Source organism: Pseudorca crassidens, chromosome 14 (assembly GCF_039906515.1).
Source record: "Pseudorca crassidens isolate mPseCra1 chromosome 14, mPseCra1.hap1, whole genome shotgun sequence".
Taxonomy (NCBI): domain Eukaryota; kingdom Metazoa; phylum Chordata; class Mammalia; order Artiodactyla; family Delphinidae; genus Pseudorca; species Pseudorca crassidens.
In genome coordinates this window covers 69130024-69150506 of record NC_090309.1, presented here as the reverse complement: position 1 = coordinate 69150506, position 20483 = coordinate 69130024, and the positions used below count along the sequence as shown (strand labels likewise).

The window sequence follows — 20483 nt, the reverse complement described above, 5'->3', positions numbered from 1 at the left end:
AGAAAAGGCATGTAAAGTGCACAGCAGTGATTGGCTAGCACATCTAGGAAGTGTGTAATTAGTGTTAACAATAGTTACTACTATTGTAAGAGTAATAACAATTACTATTGTTATAGGGTAGGGATGGGCCTTATGTGTCTGTGAAACCTGGTACCTGGTACAGTGGCTGGCACATACACGTGAGTGTAGGGCTCAAGACACTTGCCTCCCAACACTGACACTCATCACGTGACAGGGAGCAAGTCCCTTACCTCTCCTGGCCTTAGTTCCCACACCTGTGAACTGACACGGTTGAAGCGGGTAAATCCCAGGGCTCCTCCCCGCTCTAAAATGCTCTATTTATTTCAGTGGTCTCAGTGGGGCAATTCTGCTCCCCAGGAAACATCTGGCAATGTCTGGAAACATTTCTGTTGTCACAACCAGGGGAGGTGCTACTGGCATCTAGTGGGTAGAGGCCTGGGAAGCCGAGGACCATGCTCAGTGCAGTGCCCACAAAAAGAATTGTCCGGCCCTAGACGTCAATAGTACCGAGGCTGAGCAACTCGGATCCAGGCCGACGTGAATAGCCAGAGCTCTCTGAGTTGCTGGACAAGCGCCTGTGACCTGCAGCTTGCCAGGCCCAGCAGCAGAGCTCCTCCACGCAGCAAAGCAGACTACGGGTCGCCCCTTCAGCTGCGCCCTTGCACCCTCAGCACGCTGATCTTGTTAGTGGGGAGGCTATAGCTCAGGCATCTTTAACTTAAACTGGAATCACTCTTGCTCATCACCAAACTCCACGATGGCCCTGCCAGGGAGAGGGGAGAACATCTCGGCACAAGACACACGGAGCCTGGCCTGAGGCAAAGCCCCTAAAGATGTAGGGACAGCCCTAGCAAAGCCATCAGGTCAATGGGCTTGCCCAGCACCCCTGCTCCCTTTCTCCTGGCTCAGCTCCCACCCTCCAGGGTGCAGACCAATCCTGGTGACGGAAGAGTCAGGTTGGGAAGAAAATGCATTGGCCAGCAGGGTGGACACGGAGACTGGCGGCCAGGGCAGCCTCAGGGGACGCTTACAGCCTCCTGTACCGCGCAGTCTTGGTCTCCTTGTTCTCAACACATGAGGAGGAAAGGCTGCCATCACATGCTCCCTGGCTCTTCAAAGAATCTAGATCAGCTCTTTTTGCAAGGTTCCTTCATCTTCCATTTCCTCTTTCCCAACCCCATCCTTTACCCCCTGAAAAACAGCCCGAATGAGGAAAGGGGAGACCTAGGGTCCAGTTAAGGCAACTATAAATAGGCTGCCTACCTCTGCTCTCTGCCTCAGTTTTCCTGTTTGTTAATGGGAACTCAGCTGGTAGTTATGAGCACAGGAAGATAAAGAGGGGAAAGCTCTTAGCAAGCCCCCGTGGCCCGTCACACTGAGGTGCTATCGTTTTCCTGAGGATGCTAGACAGGGACCAGGCCCTGCTACTTAGGAAGTGCTGAAATCCTGCAGCACTTGTCCTCTCACACACATGCTCATTCTCAGCCTGCATTTCAGGGAGACCCCAAACTCCATGTCCACCTGTGACATCAATGTCTCCCTACACGCTACCTAGCACCTCAACAGATTGATTGCTTGAAGTCCCAGCAGCCCCAGGAAGAATTCTCTGGTCTCTGCCAGGCTTGGTGGGGCAGGAATGTTGAGCAGAAGTCAAAACAAACAGCTCATGGGGCTGGGCAAACACATACAGGATGGCACTGCAGCCGAGGCCACCGCCATCCCCACCCATGGATGGGAGACCTTGCCATCTGGGGCTTCTCACAAGAAAAGGAGGCTATGCTGGAGGAAGCCTTGGCCATCAGAAGACGGCTCATCCCTAATAGTGGGCAGCTCACACACCTGACATTCCTGATTTCTGGTGAACAGACACAATTGGTGGCTGGGTCCCTCCCAGCCAGTCCAATGAGACATTTCAGAGGCAAGAAGATAGATATGAGTTTAGGTATGAGGAGAACACCTTTTCTGAAGCCAAGATTTCATTCCTGCTGGGATTGTAGCAGCTTGTAGTTCTTTGAAACACAAATAAATACAGATGGGCCAGTAGCAGGGGAGTGGGGTGGAGACTTTCAAGAAATGAGCAAGGAGGCCATATAGCTTCATGGGAATTGCAGTAGGCAGGATCTCCCCACTGACCCAGCACACCATGGAGATGGGGAACATCATTGCTCAGATGGAGCCTTTCTGAAACGTATTTTCTTAGAAGGAAAAATTTGAGGTCTTTCTCTAGCAAACGTGCCACAAAGAAGGATCTCGCACTCTTGTTGATTATCGGAGCAGGGACCCCTCAAAACTGAAGTCTTATGGAATGAGAAAAAAGGCAGGCACAGAGGTTCCCTTGTTCAGGTTTGCTTTCCAGCGTCACTACTTCTAGAGGCCTGATGGGTCACTGAGGAAGCACGTGAGTGTGTCCAGGAGGCTTAAGTTCACTGACACGGGTATTGGGTATGACTTCAATGTTGTGCAAGCCTTAGAGGTTCTAGAACAGATCATGTTCCTCTCCTGAACTGATACCGTGTGGCATCCCTGACCTATTCTGCTGTGGTGTCCCACACTGCTGTAGGACCTGCTTGGGCAGCCACAATTGTTTGCTCTTTCCCTTCCTGCCAGATTTCTTCTGGTAAAACCCAGTTTCCAGCATATTCAATTACTTTCATATTGGCCTTTCAACACTCCCCTTGGCTGTTTTCTTCTTGGCCCCATCTGGACTTTGGGAAACGAATATCTTTAATAGCCACTCATTAAATGTCCACTCTGCCAGCTGGTCCTCTGGCCTCTGGAAGGACCGTCAGCCTGGGCAGCCAGAGGACCCCACAGATCAGTGCCCAAGACACCATGCAGGGAATATTAGCAGTAATGGCTCCATCTGGACCCTACTACCCATTAAAGGACGATTGTGAGTTTTAAATAGATGTCAATTAAGTAGATGTCAAATTTCCAGGGTGTTCTGGAAATTTGTAGCCCAAAGCCAAATCTCCATTTACATAATGGGTTTTGGACACGGGGAAGGACTTACCCATGCTTTCCTGGAGTGGGTACCAGGGGGATCTCTCTTCCAGCCTCACTGTGGGGCAGCAGCCGGGCGACGTACCTCCCGGAGGGCTGCAGGTGCCTGTGCACCGAGACGGCCAGCCTGCAGTGCTCGCTGCTGCTTCTCACCCATGGACTCAAGATGCTGTGCCTGGAGTTCATCGAGGTGTTGAGGAGGAGGAAGGCGCCTGCCAAGAGAAAGGGAAGGTGACTCTGCAGCGTGTCCAGAAGGGAGGACCAGCATAAGCTCTGTGGCGGGATTTAGAGACCAACGGCGTCAGAGTCAGCGATGCTGGAGGCCTTTCTCGCCTTCCTTACACACACCTGGCCCTCTTCCCCCTCTCTTAGGTTGTCTCTGTAAAAAGCAAAGCCTGAGGCAAGACGATGGTGACCTGGGACTTGGGCTTTATCATCAGGCAGATCAAGGTTCTCACCTCAGCTCCCCTACTTACTAGCTCTATGTTCTTGAGACTCAGGTCCCTCATCTGTAAAATGGGAATGAAAACATCTGCTTCAGTGGTTGTGAGGATTATGTGAGGTAAGCATGGAGAGCACGTTACACAGTTTTAGGTAGAGAGGAAGCACCCTTATAAAATAATCAATTATTTGATTTCGACTGTCTTCTAAGTTAGAGATGACACTCACAGATTCTTTCCCAGCCAGTAGGCACAATTAACAAAGTCCCATAAGAAGCAGAAGACGAGGACAGATTATTTAATCCCCAAAGAGTGATGAGAGTCAGAAACTCAACCCAGTGCTAAGATGTTCTTGGTGGAGGAGGGCAGCCTAAAGAGAGTCCCTCCCTCCGTACACGTTCCCAGAGTGGAGGCAGGACATCAGTTCCATCTTATAAACATCCACGTAGCGTATCTCCACACCTCACAAACCAGGACACTCTGGGGTATCTCAGGCCACGCTATGGGTCACAGTTTAAATCAGAGCTGACCTGAGTTCTCCATATCACACTCAAGCCAACTTCGGACTCAACTGACATCTGCTGGACAATTCAGAGTTTCCCAGGAATGTATGGGTTGGCTCTAGGCTTCCCAAATAGTTATGACCAGTTCAAGGTTTTCTCTGACAGGTGGGTGGCTTATTTGGGTCACTTATTATGTAGCTAAGATCATGGCTCCCACTCCTTTGCTTTCTAGCTAAGTGATCTTGGGCAAAGCATTAACTTTCTCGGTTTCCTCATTTATAAAATGGGGCGGGAAGGGTTGGCTGAAGTCAGTCATCTCTTAAGATTCATTTCAGCTCCTAAGTTTATGAATCATATGCATTTGCAACTGGTCTCCACAAAGAGAGCTCTACAAATCCCTCCTGGTGCCATGCCTGTAGAGTTTCCCTCTGGGGCAAGTCAACCCTAACTCCAGTAGCACAGTCCAAGAGACCTAAAAGCACCTTGTATTCATGGGGATTACTGTCGGCATAAAAGCACGGCACCATTTTACGTTCCCGGTATTCCTTCTGGTGCATTAATTTTACTTGCTACACTCTGCACTGAAGTTTTGGACCTTTAGATGCTGCTCCTTTTGCAGTGAAAGCCTAGTCCCACAAGATCCCCAACTCCTGTAGAAACCAGCTAACAAGTGCTCAGCCTTCTTTAATCACCCCCCAGTGCTTTGAATTAGTCTCTTTCTGCAGATAACCCAATTTACCGAGTAGGCAAAGGGAACTAGCAGCCTACAATAAAGAATGATGCAGATGAAGGAAGGGGATTCTTACCAGAAGCAAAGCATTTCCAAGCACACATATTGTGTCACGAATTTGGAGAGGTGCAATGTTCTAGAAGTAAATAAATGTGACTTCTAATTACAATCAGGATGAGGTCAGCACAAGACTGTTTCTGAGTTGAATCAGGGACTTGGGTCAGTACTGGAAACTGAACCCTCTGTAATTACTGGGAAGTTTCAGCATGGCCTATGGGCCTTTGAAAAGTGCTCTACAACCCTCAGTAAATAATCTATATTATTATCCTGTTTTACCATGGGGGAGACATTCTTGTCACAGGCACAGAGGTAAAAGAAAGGAATTAGAATTAAAGACTCAGAATTAGAAAGGACTTTAAATAGTGAAAGCTATGTGGGATTATTAATAGATGAAAATAGGAAATGGGACCAGAAGGAATTGGAGGTACTTTTAAATGTTTTCCTCCTCCTCTATCCCAGTTTTGCCTTGAAAACATAGAAGTTATATAAACATATTCAAACAAAGTAAATTAAACAAATGCATATTAACAAATTCAGTGTTTTAGGTAGGAACTTATGGGCCTTTCCAAAATTTGTTTCTAATAAGGTAAACTATTGCTTCTGATACTGTTTAGATTGGGGTTGCCTTTAGTTCCTTTTTAAAAAGTGCTCCTAAGTAATTCTATCCTCACAGGGATCATCCTTTGATATGAAACTGTTTTTATAAATAATAAGAGGCTACACCAATGATGTTGAAGTTCTTGGTTATCTACTCCTCATCCAATTCACTATTCTTTCTTGCCAACTGGGGTGCTGTAAGTCTGATTAAATGTTCATGTCTCAAGCCTTCATTTCAGTTAGCAGTGAACTTGGCTTTGAACAAGGAGTTCTGTAAGCAGAGATCCACTGGCCGTGTCTTGGGAAGAGTTTCCTTTCTTTACAGAAGGGATGGTGTCACTCCCACCACTATTTCCTTCTTGCTGCCTTGAATGAGGTTGTGACAGCTAATATGTAGCAACCACCTTGTGACTATATGGAAAAAGTTAATACATTTACAAACCCTGACAATGTACAACTGCTGAGCCCGGGCTAGAAACTGTCTTTTTCTATGATTTATTACAAACTAAAATAGCAACTTTCTACTTGTTTCAACTATCACGTCAAGTCTTGTTGCTATCAGCCAATTCTAACTACTTTATATGAGTTTATATAAAGTTCTCATTTGTGGATATTAAAGTTATAATTTTGAAAAAAAAAAGGACTCTAAGATTATCTAATATAATGTCTTCTCTTTTCTAGAGAAGCAGACTGGAAATCAGAATGAGGAAATGACTTGCCCAGTCTTAATTTGAAAGTCCAGAGACCGACCAGACTCCAGGTCTCTGGACTCCTAACCAGTGTTCTTTCCCTTGTATCTTTCTCATTGTCCCACTGTATTCTTTATCCTAAAATATGACCAGGGTGCCTTGCGGGCAAGTTGTATATCTCAGGAGCCCAGACGGATGGGAAGGGAGAAAGGCGGGCAGATGGGTACTGGACCAAATCCATTTGTTCACTGGCTTCCTTACTCCTTTCTGCCCTCAAATTTCATTTATTGGATGCCTGCTTTGAGCAAACATCCAACCACTGGCTCTGCCCTGGGGACACAGACATGAGCCAGACAGTTCTGGCTTTCAAGGAACTCGAGGTCCCATAGGGGTGACGACATGTCTGCACTAATTTTAATCAAAAGTAGAGGTTATAGAGTCATAAGACACACAAGACATAAAGCACTTTGGGAGGCTCCATGAAAGAGACATTAGGTTCAGTTGGGAAGACTCATAAAGAAGATGACCTTTGACCTAGGTCTTAAAGGGAGAGAAAAACAAGGATACTGGCAGAAACAGCTGTGCAAGAGTTGAGAGGAAGAGGAGTGAAGGCAGAAATGTAGAAAATGTGTAGTGGCGTTTGGCTGCCGAGTGGCACACGTGACGAGAAGGCTGAGAAATGAGGAAGGGCAGTGAGTGTGGACCAGACCACAGAGGACACTTCATTCCCAGCTAAAGATGTCCAACTTTACTTTGTGGATAACAGGGAGCCAGAAGCGGTTTTTGAGCAGGACGGGGACATCACCAGGGTGGTGCTTCAGGAAGATTAATTTGGTATGGTGGAGGGCAGGAGGGATCAAAACTGACCCAACCTCATTCTCTACCACCAGTTCACACTAGGCAAGGACGAGACTAAATGCAAATGTGATGTGTTTAGTATGTTACCTTTGTAAGCAAAGGTGCTATGTTAGGGACAGACTTTGGGACTCTACCGGGGCTTCTAACACTAGGCTAGTGTATATCTTTTCAGAGCAAGTGAGAGCCCTGGAAGCATCTCTGGGGGCACAGTCTTGCTGCAGACACATTGGGGGTGCATTCCAGGGTTAGGATGAAGCCACACATGCCACATATTAGGGAGCAACAATTGTGTCTTGGTCTGAGACCCTACTCTGGTATTTTTAGTTGGTGGAAAGTTGGATTGAAACCAGTTTTCTGAGCTACTAAAAGAAAGAGTGTGGGCAAAATAAAGGAGATGCTTCCCTTTTTCTCAGAAAGATAACATGCAAGTGTGCTTGTGTGTGCGTGTGTGCACGAACGCGCACACACACATGCACCCCTGCGAAACTCAAGTTCCCAGCAGGAGCAAATGAAGCTGAAGTTGCTGGGGCTTTGGGGCTTATCCTGTACCACTGTTCCTCCCTCCTGGGTGTGGAAACACATTTAAATTCTTTCCTGTGATTCAGTACCTCAATAATGAGACTCTTTCAAAGTTGACTGGAAGATGGATTACTTTTCCAGTTCTAATATGTGAGATAATGTTTATATGAATTTTATTTTGTGCAACTGGACTATCAACAAGGGACTGAGCTTAAAATATTTTCACTCTCAATGAAACTCCATAGTTGAGAGCTCTCTCTTCATCAGCAGCTTTCCTCTACCTCCAAAAAATAAAACAAAAGGAAAAAATACATTTCGTAAGCTCCTTGGGATATTGTCAGTATAAATCTTTTAAAGTCAGTGAGAATTTCTCTCTCCTCTTTCCCTGTTTCCTGTTTAGTTTGCTCAGAATAGCTTGGGGCTATGGGAAGGCTCCTGGGGTCCCTTCTAACTAAGAAGGATGGCCTGGCATCTCACAGATCTTCCCCCAGTGTGGGCCATGGAGGGGTGGAGAGGCAGATCAAAGAGCCCTGCTTACACGGTGCCACGATCATGGTTTCCTTATTATTGGATTGTGTTGATGTGTTCAATGATTAAATATGAAGTGGTTATTATTTTTATCTCTGGTCACCGGCATAGGGATGTGTTGCTCTTATCCCAGCCAGCAGGGCTCAAATTATGAGCCAGAAACCAAGGGGCATGAATATTGAGATCAGACAGACTCTTTCATATTCAGGCTCTATCTCTATCCAGTTCTAGGCTTCAGACAAATCATTTAAACTCTTTAAGCCTTAGTTTGCTCAGATTTAATATGGGTAGAGCCTCCCTCATATGGCTGTTGTGGAGATTAAATTAAACTACATGCATGGAGTGGCCAGTTCAGTGCCTGGCCCTTAGTAGGTATGTGAGGAAAGTTGATTTCCAGCTTTGAGGGGTGTCTCAGTCTGGAGCTCCTTTTATCTATCACTAAACTTGGAATCAGAAGGACTGAATTTGAGCCCTGGCTCTGCCACTACCAAGGTTCCTTTGTTTGTAAAATGAAAAGGTTGGATAGAGTCTCTCTGAGGACGCTTAGAGCTCCAAACTGTCAGTAACTCTATCTGCCTGCCTAGAATATTATTAATCTAAAGGAAACATGTCAAATCTCCAAGCTCCTAAGTCCTAAAGACTTCTCCTAATTCACCTCTCTGAGGCTTCTATGCCAACAGTTTCAGTCAGTTGGCCAAATATTCTGTAAACTGTGATTCCCTGCCCTGACTCCTCTCTTCCAATTCACATGAATGCATCCCTGGGAAGGGCTCCTGTCCTAGCATCATTTGTTTCTATAGATGCTGATGCTATCAGGCTGGTACCCCCTCTAAATGTCTCGTATTTAACACAATGCTTGCCATATGGCAGCCACTCAATGACTTTAAAAATGAAAGTAATTTATACATATGGTGAGGAGTTAAATAGTTCAAAGTAGCTCACAATAATAATTTAAAAAAAAAACCTATCCCCGAATCCTGCTCCTCTCACCAAGTCCCAAAAATATTTTTAAGGATTTCTAGTTTCTTTTGGCAGCTGCCTTCATGATTCTAGATATTATGATCACAGAGTTATTTGTTGGTGCAACAATTTTGGCTCCTTAACACTGATGGTACAGTAAAAAAAAATGATACTATCCCCCTTCTAATTCTTTATTTTTTTAATCCCATTTTACTTTTTTTATTACTTTCCTTTTTAACTCTTCATGGCAAATGTATCACTTGTTCCATCAGCTTTAGACAGCATCACCTGACTCTCCTCCCTGGAAGATGATGCTATTAGTCTTCCTGCTCTTCTGCATTTTTCCACGTCCACCTCCCAAGGCAGCTATGTTTTCCTCTATATTGTCAAGGTTGTGTAAGAATGATTAATTCTTGTGTTTTGTTTATAGGTTGATGCTAAATGTTGAAAATCAATAAACAGAGCTTTTATACTGAAAACTATATATATATATTTTTCACTACAGTGACCAATGGTTGTACTTATAAACGTCTTTATAGGTCCAGTAATGCATCCCACTCCACAGAGAATGTTTCTAACATCAAGAGTAAATGAATATTCATTCTCTCTCCTCTGTCTTACATTGTCACTTGTCAAAATTGTGGCACGTTATAATTTGCCTTATATTTATTTGAATCAGGAGTCTCTTGTGCACTTTGTTTTTTCAGAAATTTCTAATTGTTTTTCTCTTTTATTTATTTTCTATTTGCCTTTTGCACCATATCGCTAGCACTTCTACACATTCCTTGAAAAATCTCTCCCTTCTTCTTGAAGACGTTGACACCCTGTTTTTAATTTGTACCAGTTGCTTTCCGGGCCTCCAGTACAGCTATTATTCTGGAATTCATTTTCACTAGAGCTCTTCCATTAGTCCCACCATCCTCAGGAAATTTCCTCAGGGGAAAGCTTCTTGGCGAATCTTTGAATATCTGCAATATTTTTATTTTGTTTTCATACTTGGTTAATAGATTTTCTGGCTATAGTTTATAGATCAGAAATTTTGCTTCAGAAATTTGAAGGCCTAGCTTTAGTGTTGTCTAGCATCTGTGTGACTGAGGTGAAGTCTGGGGCTGGTTTTACTGTTAATTTCTTTGTAGTCAACCTGCTTTCCCCCCGCCCCCTTTGGAAGCCTTCAGGATCTTTCTTTAGGAGGTGCTGAAATTTCAATACAATGGATCTAGGAATGGATCTCTATAAAAATTCTGCGGTAGCATTTGGTGGGCTCTTTCAATCAGAAAACACATTTCTTCATCTCTGATAAATTTGTTTTATTATTTCTCTGATATTTTCATTTCCCTCTTCTCAGTCTTAAATCTTTCTGAAGAGATTTATCTCTCAAGTTAACTTCTATTACCTAATTTATCTTTGTTTCCTCTGGAGTCCATTTTTTTTGTTGCTATTTCTTTTTCATGTTTCTGGGCTATCATATGTAGGGTGGTCCTGGATCAGCCCCTCATATAGAAACAGGAGAAACTAGGAGCACAGATAGAAACTTCTCTGCACACAGTCAGTGCTTGCTCTCCATGTCAGAATTGGCCTGATGGCTGGTGGGGAGCCGGCCACCCTGCAGTGCCCGGTCCCCAACTCCAGCATCATGGACTAGTCACGCTCTGCATGAACAATGAACACACCCACTAGCAGCCCTAGTTCTCCCAAGTCCACTTGAATGTTTAGAGAAGAGCCCCCTGTTTCTCTCCCTCATGGTTAAGCACCCTGCTATGTTTTCATCTGGGAAAATGGGGTTAAAAGGCGGCAGAGACAATATGGGTTAACCACACCACAGAGGAATCTCATTCTTCCTCCTGACTCTCATCTTTACTTCAGAGGATCCCTTATCAGTACTCATGGTGCCTCCCAGCAGATGGGCTCCCTCCTCTGCTCTAAAGGGAGCATTTTCTCAGCTTTGGTCACTTTATTTCCTCCATCAACAGCTTCCATCTCCTCTTTGTGCTCTAGAATTCACTCATGGTTCCCTTCCTGCTCTGTTTGCTATTCAGGATTTATTCCTCTGTTGAATCCCTTATTATTGCTTTAGTGGGACTGCAGGAGAGAAGAAGACAAATGTGTGCTCAGTCCACCACCCTGAACCATAAGGCTCTTAATCATATTCTTTGCATGAGAACACAAATAAACAAATGCATGAATGGACAGATTTCCACCTCAATAAATCACACACAGTTCTGGCACCTCTGGCTAATTGTCTATATTGCAATTAAACTATTAAATCATTATTACAAGCTATTGATTGATAATGATGCCATTCATATCATGGGGGGCTTAAAGAACAACAGAGGTTTATTGGGCTGGAATATGGACAGAAGAAGTGCAATGTGCAGACACATGCCACTAGGTGCAGCGTCAGGGAATAATGCCATCCCCCAGAGTATGTTCCACAGAACACCAGCCCCACAAGGTGTTAATAGGTAGTATGAGAAAGCTCTGGGATCAAGTAAGTTTGAGGATTACAGAGTTAAACAAAAGCAAACAGGTTCTTTCCTTGCAGGACATCTTAGAACCTTAATATGCCATTAAGATTTGTGACTCTTCAAGAGTAAAACATAAAATGAAATTTCCCAAACTCCTTTGGGCACAGAACTCTTTTGCTATTGCGTATCATGTACCATGGAATATGCTTTGAAAACTCTATTCTATTTCTGCTCTAGAGACCATTTGCAGAAAGTGAGAAAGGAAAAAACCATCATGATAAGAATGAAGGTAGTGTAGAAGTGAATAATATATCTATATCTACATCTATGTCATCTCTTAAATCTTCTCTCTTTGTATGACTTTCAAACTGTCCTCTCATCAAAAACTAAGATTCTTATAGCAGAATCATGCTTTTGGAAAGCCTCGTCTGGGTTACTATGTCTGTCTCTCTACCTGAGGATATTTAAAGATGCTACATTCCACAACTGACTTTCAGAATGTCAGAGCTAGAAACAAACATGGTGGTCACATAGCTTAATCCCTTGCTGTACTGGGGAGAAAACCAAGAAGCAAATAAGTTAAACACTTGCCCAAGGTCACGCTGCAGATTAGTGGTAGATCTGGAACCAGGAGCAAGGTTTTCAGACATCCTGTCCAGTGGAACCCCCAGTATCTGCCTGCCCATAATAGAGTTTTATGATGATATTTTTGGTCAAATGTTCTATGGCTTGGTCTCCAGTTGCCCCAGACATCACCTTCTTTCCTTGCACTTTCACAGCTCTAAGGATCGGGCTCCAGTAGATTGCATCAAGCCCATCTATCTGACTGCCCCATATCTAAAGTCACAGACTAAACCCTGAGCAGGTGGGAACCAGATGGATGAGTTATCCTCTGGAAATCACTCATAGGGGCTTAGGGTAGTCCCCCCAGTCTGGGAAGTATTTGAGGGTCTCCTCTGTTCACGTGGTCTTATGAAGTGCCAAGCCAAATTGGGGGCACTGAGAGAGCTCCTTTATTGTTTATTTTCCAAATTCGAATTCTGCTGCCCCATGTAATCTCAACTCAGGTTTTAGGTTTTAGTTCAAAGTTTTGAAATTTACAGGAAGGAATAGGTGGGATTGTCCTCATTGCCATGCCTTGCCTAAAAAGTGGGATAACTTAGGAATCCAGACTTAGAGCCCTTGGGAGTTATTTAGTCCAACCTTTTCACCTGGCAGGTGAGACGTTCAGTCCAGGGGGTTGAAGGGATATGCCTGGGTTCCACAGCAGGCAGCTGAGCTGTGTTAGGACCCAGCTCCTCCAGTCCCAGCCCTGGGCACTTTTACTGTCTCACTCTGCTATGATGTCACATACTTGGAATTAGCTCTGTTACCTGCCACCACCAGAACTTAAATGTATTGCTTTACTGCACCTTCATCATGAAGTACTTTGAAGAGAAATGGTATTGGTTTTTGAGATCTAATGATTAGAAAAACCAAGTGTGTTCATTAAGGGAGGAAAGGGAGGTAGAAGGAGTTGATTTTTATTAACAGTATTATTAATCTTAACACTATGAGTTCAGTTGTAGCGTAAAGTGGTAGTACATTTGCCTATTTGGTGGATTTCTGTAAACTATCTCTCAGGTCCAAGTTAACTGAGGCAAAAAGCTCCCTAGAAATGGTAACATATATTTATGCTTGTGTGTGTATACAGTGAATACATGTATATTTGTGTGTGTGCATGTGTAGAAATACTCTATATGTGTGTGTATGTATATATAGATAGATACATACATACATACATATATTTATATGTATATATCCGTGTGTATGTGTGTATGTTTATGTAGATCTCATTTTAGATCTCTGACCCTGTTAAAAAGGACAAACCTTTTTGGGGGAGACATATTTTTTTTGTTTATGTTTTTTTTAACCAACAGGTTTCATTTAGGAAAAAAGGAAAAGGCCAAAGATCTCTACATACTCTGTGTGTCTCTGTGTCCTGGGGACTCAGCAAAAAAAAGATAATAAAAGGCAGAGCAAATAACTAGAAGGAAACAAGCTGAAGTGCTGAGAAACCTCTTTTCCCTAAGAGCTTATTGCGATAATCCTCAAGCAAAATGGAGCAGCACTTGATTTGATGAGACAGAGAAAGCAGAAGCCAAAGGAAAACTAAACATTTGATTTAATTCAAAGAGAAGGAGGAAGGAGAGATAAAAGTATTTGCTGTAGGCAGGGTAGGGAAGGGAGGAGTTAGGGGACTAAAGTACCTTTGGTGTAACAAAATCCACTTTGGAAGGAGAGAAGCATGAAATGAAGTTTTCCTTATTTTTTTTTTAACATCTTTATTGGAGTATAATTGCTTTACAATGTTGTGTTAGTTTCTGCTGTATAACAAAGTGAATCAGCTATATGCATACATATATCCCCATATCTCCTACCTCTTGCATCTCCCTCCCACCTTCCCTATACCACCCCTCTAGGTGGTCACAAAGCACCGAGCTGATCTCCCTGTGCTATGGGGCTGCTTCCCACTAGCTATCTATTTTACATTTGGTAGTGTATATATGTCCATGCCACTCTCTCACATCGTCCCAGCTTACCCTTCCCCCTCCCCGTGTCCTCAAGTCCATTTTCTACATCTTTATTCCTGTCCTGCCCCTAGGTTCTTCAGAACCATTTTTTTCGGGTTTTTTTTAGATTCCATATATATGTGTTGCCATACGGTATTTGTTTTTCTCTTTATGACTTACTTCACTCTGTATGACAGACCCTAGGTCCATCCACCTCACTACAAATAACTCAATTTTGTTTCTTTTTATGGCTGAGTAGTATTCCACTGTATATATGTGCCACATCTCCCTCATCCATTCATCTGTCGATGGACACTTAGGTTGCTTCCATGTCCTGGCTATTGTAAAGGGAGTTGCAATGAACATTGTGGTACATGACTGCTTTTGAATTATGGTTTTCTCACGGTATATGCCCAGTAGTGGGATTGCTGGGTCATATGGTAGTTCTATTTTTAGTTTTTTAAGGAACCTCCATACTATTCTCCATAGTGGCTGTATCAATTTACATTCCCACCAACAGTGCAAGAGGGTTCCCTTTTCTCCACACCCTCTCCAGCATTGATTGTTTGTAGATTTTGTGAAGATGGCCATTCTGACTGGTGTGAGGTGATACTTCATTGTAGTTTTGATTTGCATTTCTCTAATGATTAATGATGTTGAGCATTCTTTCATGTGTTTGTTGGCAATCTGTATATCTCCTTTGGAGAAATATCTATTTAGGTCTTCCGTCCGTATTTGGATTGGGTTGTTTGTTATTTTGATATTGAGCTGCATGAGCTGCTTGTAAATTTTGGAGATTAATCCTTTGTCAGTTGCTTCGTTTGCAAATATTTTCTCCCATTCTGAGGGTTGTCTTTTCAACTTGTTTATGGTTTCCTTCGCTGTGCAAAAGCTTTTAAGTTACATTAGGTCCCATTTGTTTACTTTTGTTTTTATTTCCATTCCTCTAGGAGGTGGATCAAAAAAGATCTTGCTGTGATCTGTGTCAAAGAGTGTTCTGCCTCTGTTTTCTTCTAAGAGTTTTATAGTGTCTGGCCTTACATTTAGGTCTTTTTTTTTTTTGTGGTATGCGGGCCTCTCACTGTTGTGGCCTCTCCCGTTGTGGAGCACAGGCTCCGGACGCACAGGCTCAGTGGCCATGGTTCACGGGCCTAGCCGCTCCGCGGCATGTGGGATCTTCCTGGACCAGGGCACGAACCCGTGTCCCCTGCTTCGGCAGGTGGACTCTCAACCACTGCGCCACCAGGGAAGCCCACATTTATGTCTTTAATCCATTTTCAGTTTATTTTTTTTGTATGGTGTTAGAGAGTGTTCTAATTTCATTCTTTTACATGTAGCTGTCCAGTTTTCCCAGCACCACTTATTAAACAGACTGTCCTTTCTCCATTGTATATTCTTGCCTCCTTTATCAAAAATAAGGTGAACATATGTCCGTGGGTTTATCTCTGGACTTTCTATACTGTTCCATTGATCTATATTTCTGTTTCTGTGCTAGTACCATACTGTCTTAATTACTGTAACTTTGTAGTATAGTCTGAAGTCTGGGAGACTGATTCCTCCAGCTCCATTTTTCTTTCTCAAGATTGCTTTGGCTATTCGGGGTCTTTTGTGTTTCCATACAAATTGTGAATTTTTTTTCTAGGTCCGTGAAAAATGCCATTTGTAGTTTGATAGTGATTGCATTGAATTTGTAGATTGCTTTGGGTAGTAGAGTCATTTTCACAATGTTGATTCTTCCAATCCAAGAACATGCTATATCTCTCCATCTGTTTGTATCATCTTTAATTTCTTTCATCAGTGTCATAGTTTTCTGCATACAGGTCTTTTGTCTCCTTAGGTAAGTTTATTCTTAGGTATTTTATTCTTTTTGTTGCAATGGTAAGTGGGAGTGTTTCCTTAATTTCTCTTTCAGATTTTTTATCAATAGTGTATAGGAATGCAAGAGATTTCTGTGCATTAATTTTGTACACTGCTACTTTACCAAATTCATTGATTAGCTCTAGTAGTTTTCTGGTAGCATCTTTGGGATTCTCTATGTATAGTATCATGTCATCTGCAAACAGTGACTGCTTTACTTCTTCTTTTCTGATTTGAATTCCTTTTATTTCTTTTTCTTCTCTGATTGCTGTGGCTGAAACTTCCAAAACTATGTTGAATAATAGTGGTGAGAGTGGGTATCCTTGTCTTTTTCCTGATCCTAGAGGAAATGGTTTCAGTTTTTCACCATTGAGGATGATGTTGGCTGTGGGTTTGTCATATATGGCCTTTATTATGTTGAGGTAAGTTCCCTCTATGCCTACTTTCTGGTGGGTTTTTCTCATAAATCGGTGCTGAATTTTGTCAAAAGCTTTTTCTTCATCTATTGAGATGGTCATATGGTTTTTACCTTTCAATTTTTTAATATGGTGTATCACATTGATTGATTTGCACATATTGAAGTATCCTTGCATTCCTGGGATAAACCCCACTTGATCATGGTGTATCATCCTTTTAATGTGCTGTTGGATTCTGTTTGCTAGTATTTTGTTCAGGATGTTTGCATCTATGTTCATCAGTGATATTGGCCTGTAGTTTTCTTTCCGTGTGACATATATGTCTGGTTTTGGTATCAAGGTGATGGTGGCCTCGTAGAAGGAATTTGGGAGTGTTCCTCCCTCTGCTATATTTTGGAAGAGTTTGAGAAGGATAGGTGTTAGCTCTTCTCTAAATGTTTGATAGAAATCGCCTGTGAAAACTTCTGGTCCTGGGCTTTTGTTTGTTGGAAGATTTTTAATCACAGTCTCAATTTCAGTGCTTGTGATAGGTCTGTTTATATTTTCTATTTCTTCCCAGTTCAGTCTTGGAAGGTTGTACTTTTCTAAGAATGTGTCCATTTCTTCCAGGTTGTCCATTTTATTGGCATATAGTTGCTTGTAGTAATCTCTCATGATCCTTTGTATTTCTGCAGTGTCAGTTGTTACTTCTCCTTTTTCATTTCTAATTCTACTGATTGGAATCCTCTCCCTTTTTTTCTTGATGAGTCTGGTTAATGGTTTATCAATTTTGTTTATCTTCTGAAAGAACCAGCTTTTGGTTTCATTGATCTTTGCTATTGTTTCCTTTATTTCTTTTTCATGTATTTATGATGTGATCTTTATGATTTCTTTCCTTCTTCTAACTTTGGTGTTTTTTTGTCCTTCTTTGCCTAATTGCTTTAGGTGTAAGGTTAGGTTGTTTATTTGAGATGTTTCTTATTTATGGAGGTGGGATTCTATTGCTGTAAATTTCCTTTTTAGAACTGCTTTTACTGCATCCCATAGGTTTTGGGTCGTCGTGTTTTCACGGTCATTTGTTTCTAGGTATTTTTCTGATTTCTTTTTTGATTTCTTCAATGATCTCTTGGTTATTTAGTAGTGTATTGTTTAGCCTCCATGTGTTTGTATTTTTTACATTTTTTTTCCTGTAATTGATACCTAGTCTCATAGTCTTGTGGTCAGAAAATATACTTGACATGATTTCAATTTTCTGAAATTTACCAAGGCTTGATTGGTGACCCAAGATATGATCTATCCTAGAGAATGTTCCATGAGCACTTGAGAAGAAAGTGTGTTCGATTGTTTTTGGATGGAATGTCCTATAAATAACAAGAACATCTTGTTTAATGTATCATTTAAGGTTTGTGTTTCCTTATTTATTTTCATTTTGGATGATGTGTCCATTGGTGAAAGTGGGGTGTTAAAGTCCCCTACTATGATTGTGTTACTGTTGATTTCCCCTTTTATGGCTGTTAGCATTTGCCTTATGTACTGAGGTGTAACTATGTTGGGTGCATAAATATTTACAATTGTTATATTGTCTTCTTAGATTGATCCCTTGATCATTATGTAGTGTCCTTCTTTGTCTCTTGTAATAGTGTTTATCTTAAAGTCAATTTTGTCTGATATGAGAATTGCTACTCCAGCTTTCTTTTGATTTCCATTTGCATGGAATATCTTTTTCCATTCCCTCACTTTCAGTCTGTATGTGTCCCTAGGTCTGAAGTGGGTCTCTTGGAGACAGCATATATATGGGTCTTGTTTTTGTATCCATTCAGCCATTTCATCCATTTACATTTAAGGTAATTATTGATATGTATGTTCCTATTACCATTTTCTTAATTGTTTGGGGTTTGTTTTTGTAGGTCTTTTCCTTCTCTTGTGTTTCCTGCCTAGAGAAGTTCCTTTAGCATTTGTTCTAAAGCTGCTTTGGTGGTGCTGAATTCTCTTAGCTTTTGCTTGTCTGTCAAATTTAGATTAATTTCTCCATCGAATCTGAATGACATCCTTGCTGGGTAGCATAATCTTGGTTGTAGGTTTTTCCCTTTCATCACTTTAAGTATGTCCTGACACTCCCTTTTGGCTTGCAGAGTTTCTGCTGAAAGATCAGAGGTTAACCTTATGGGGATTCCCTTGTACGTTATTTGTTGTTTTTCCCTTGCTGCTTTTAATATTTTTTCTTTGTATTTAATTTTTGGTAGTTTGATTAATATGTGTCTTGGGGTGTTTCTCCTTGGATTTATCCTGTATGGGACTCTCTGTGCTTCCTGCACTTCATTGACTATTTCCCATATTAGGGAAGTTTTCCACTATAATCTCTTCAAATATTTTCTCAGTCCGTTTCTTTTTCTCTTCTTCTTCTGGGACCCCTATAATTTGAATATTGGTGTGTTTAAGATTGTCCCAGAGGTCTCTGAAACTGTCCTCAATTCTTTTCATCCTTTTTTCTTTATTCTTCTCTGTGGTAGTTATTTCCGCTATTTTATCTTCCAGGTCACTTATCCGTTCTTTTGCCTCAGTTATTCTGCTATTGTTTCCTTCTAGAGAATTTTTAATTTCAGTTATTGTGTTGTTCATCACTGTTTGTTAGCTCTTTAGTTCTTCTAGGTCCTTGTTAAACATTTCTTGTATTTTCTCCATTCTATTTCCAAGATTTTGGATCATCTTTAATATCATTACTCTGAATTCTTTTTCAGGTAGACTGCCTATTTCCTCTTCATTTGTTTGGTCTGGTGGGTTTTTACCTTGCTCCTCCATCTGTTGTGTGTTTCTCTGTCTTCTCATTTTGCTTAACTTACTCTGTTTGGGGTCTCCTTTTCACAGGCTGCAAGTTTGTAGTTCCTGTTTTTTTGGTGGCTGCCCACAGTGGCTAAGGTTTGTTCAGTGTGTTGTGTAGGCTTCCTGGTGGTTGGGATTAGTGCCTGTATTCTGGTGGATGAAGCTGGATCTTGTCTTTCTGGTGGGCAGGACCGTGTCCTGTGGTGTGCTTTGGGGTGTCTGTGACCTTTTTATGATTTTAGGCAGTCTCTCTGCTAATGGGTGGGGTTGTGTTCCTGTCTTCCCAGTTGTTTTGCATAGGGTGTCCTGCACTGTAGCTTGCTGGTCGTTGAGTGGAGCTGGGTCTTAGCGTTGAGATGGTGATCTGTGGGAGAGTTTTCGCTGTTTGATATTACATGGAGCCGGGAGGTCTCTGGTGGACCAATGTCCTGAACTCGGCTCTGCCACCTCAGAGGCACAAGTCTGACACTCGTCTGGAGCACCAAGACCCTGGCAGCCACATGGCTCAGAAGAAAAGGGAGAAAAAAATAAAGAAATAAAGAAAAAAGGAAAAGAAAAGAAAAGAAAGTGATTAAAATAAAAAAAAATTTTAATTTATCAAAAATTAAAAAAAAATTAAAGTAATAAAAAGAAAGAAAGAAAGAAAGAAAGAAGAGTGCAACCTAACAAAAAACAAATCCACCAATGATAACAAGCACTAAAATCTATACTTAAAAAAAAAAGAAAAAAAAGAACAGACAGAACCCTAGGACAAATGGTAAAAGCAAAGCTATAGAGACAAAATTACACAAGGAAGCATACACATACACACTCAGAAAAAAAGGAAAAAAAAAATATATATCTTTTGGGAAGTCTGAGGTCTTCTGTCAGCATTCAGTAGGTGTTCTGTAGGAGTTGCTCCACATGTAGTGTATTTCTGATGTATTTTTGGGGAGAAAGGTGATTTCTACGTCTTACTCCTCCAGCATCTTGAAGGTCTCCCTCAAGTTTTCCCTTTTCTATGTAGGTTCTTAACTCTGGAATCATATTGTTCAATTTTTTTTTTTTTTTTTGCGGTACGCAGGCCTCTCACTGTTGTGGCCTTTCCCGTTGCAGAGCACAGGCTCTGGACACGCAGGCTCAGTGGCCATGGCTCACAGGCCTAGCCTCTCCGTGGCATGTGGGATCTTCCCGGACCGGGGCATGAACCCATGTCCCCTGCATCAGGAGGCGGACTCTCAATCACTGCGCCACCAGGGAAGCCTAAATTGTTCAATTTTTGCTTTAAGTCCCAGATGTCAGGGTATAAGAATCTTCCATTTTACTTTTGAAATTGTGCTAAGAGGTAGCAGATTGTATTACTTTATTTGTGCTGTTCTTCGCATTTTTTTAAATTAAAAATTTGAAAAAGCAATTTTTGACCCATATCCTTGTGGAAGTCTCACAGGATCTCAGCCTCATAGTAATAAGCTCTGACATTCCATGTGCTGTGGCTTTCAGTCACCCC

General features: G+C 42.0%; 1 protein-coding gene across 1 annotated transcript in view; it reads right to left on the bottom strand.

Annotated features, from left to right (window-relative positions):
• Positions 1-20483, bottom strand: part of LOC137205550 (ALK tyrosine kinase receptor-like) — a 541956-nt gene that overhangs the window by 135574 nt on the left and 385899 nt on the right. Inside the window, exon 4 of the mRNA XM_067703862.1 lies at positions 3035-3236. Within this exon, the coding sequence (XP_067559963.1) occupies positions 3035-3236 (202 nt within the window). The remainder of the gene's footprint in view (positions 1-3034; positions 3237-20483) is intronic.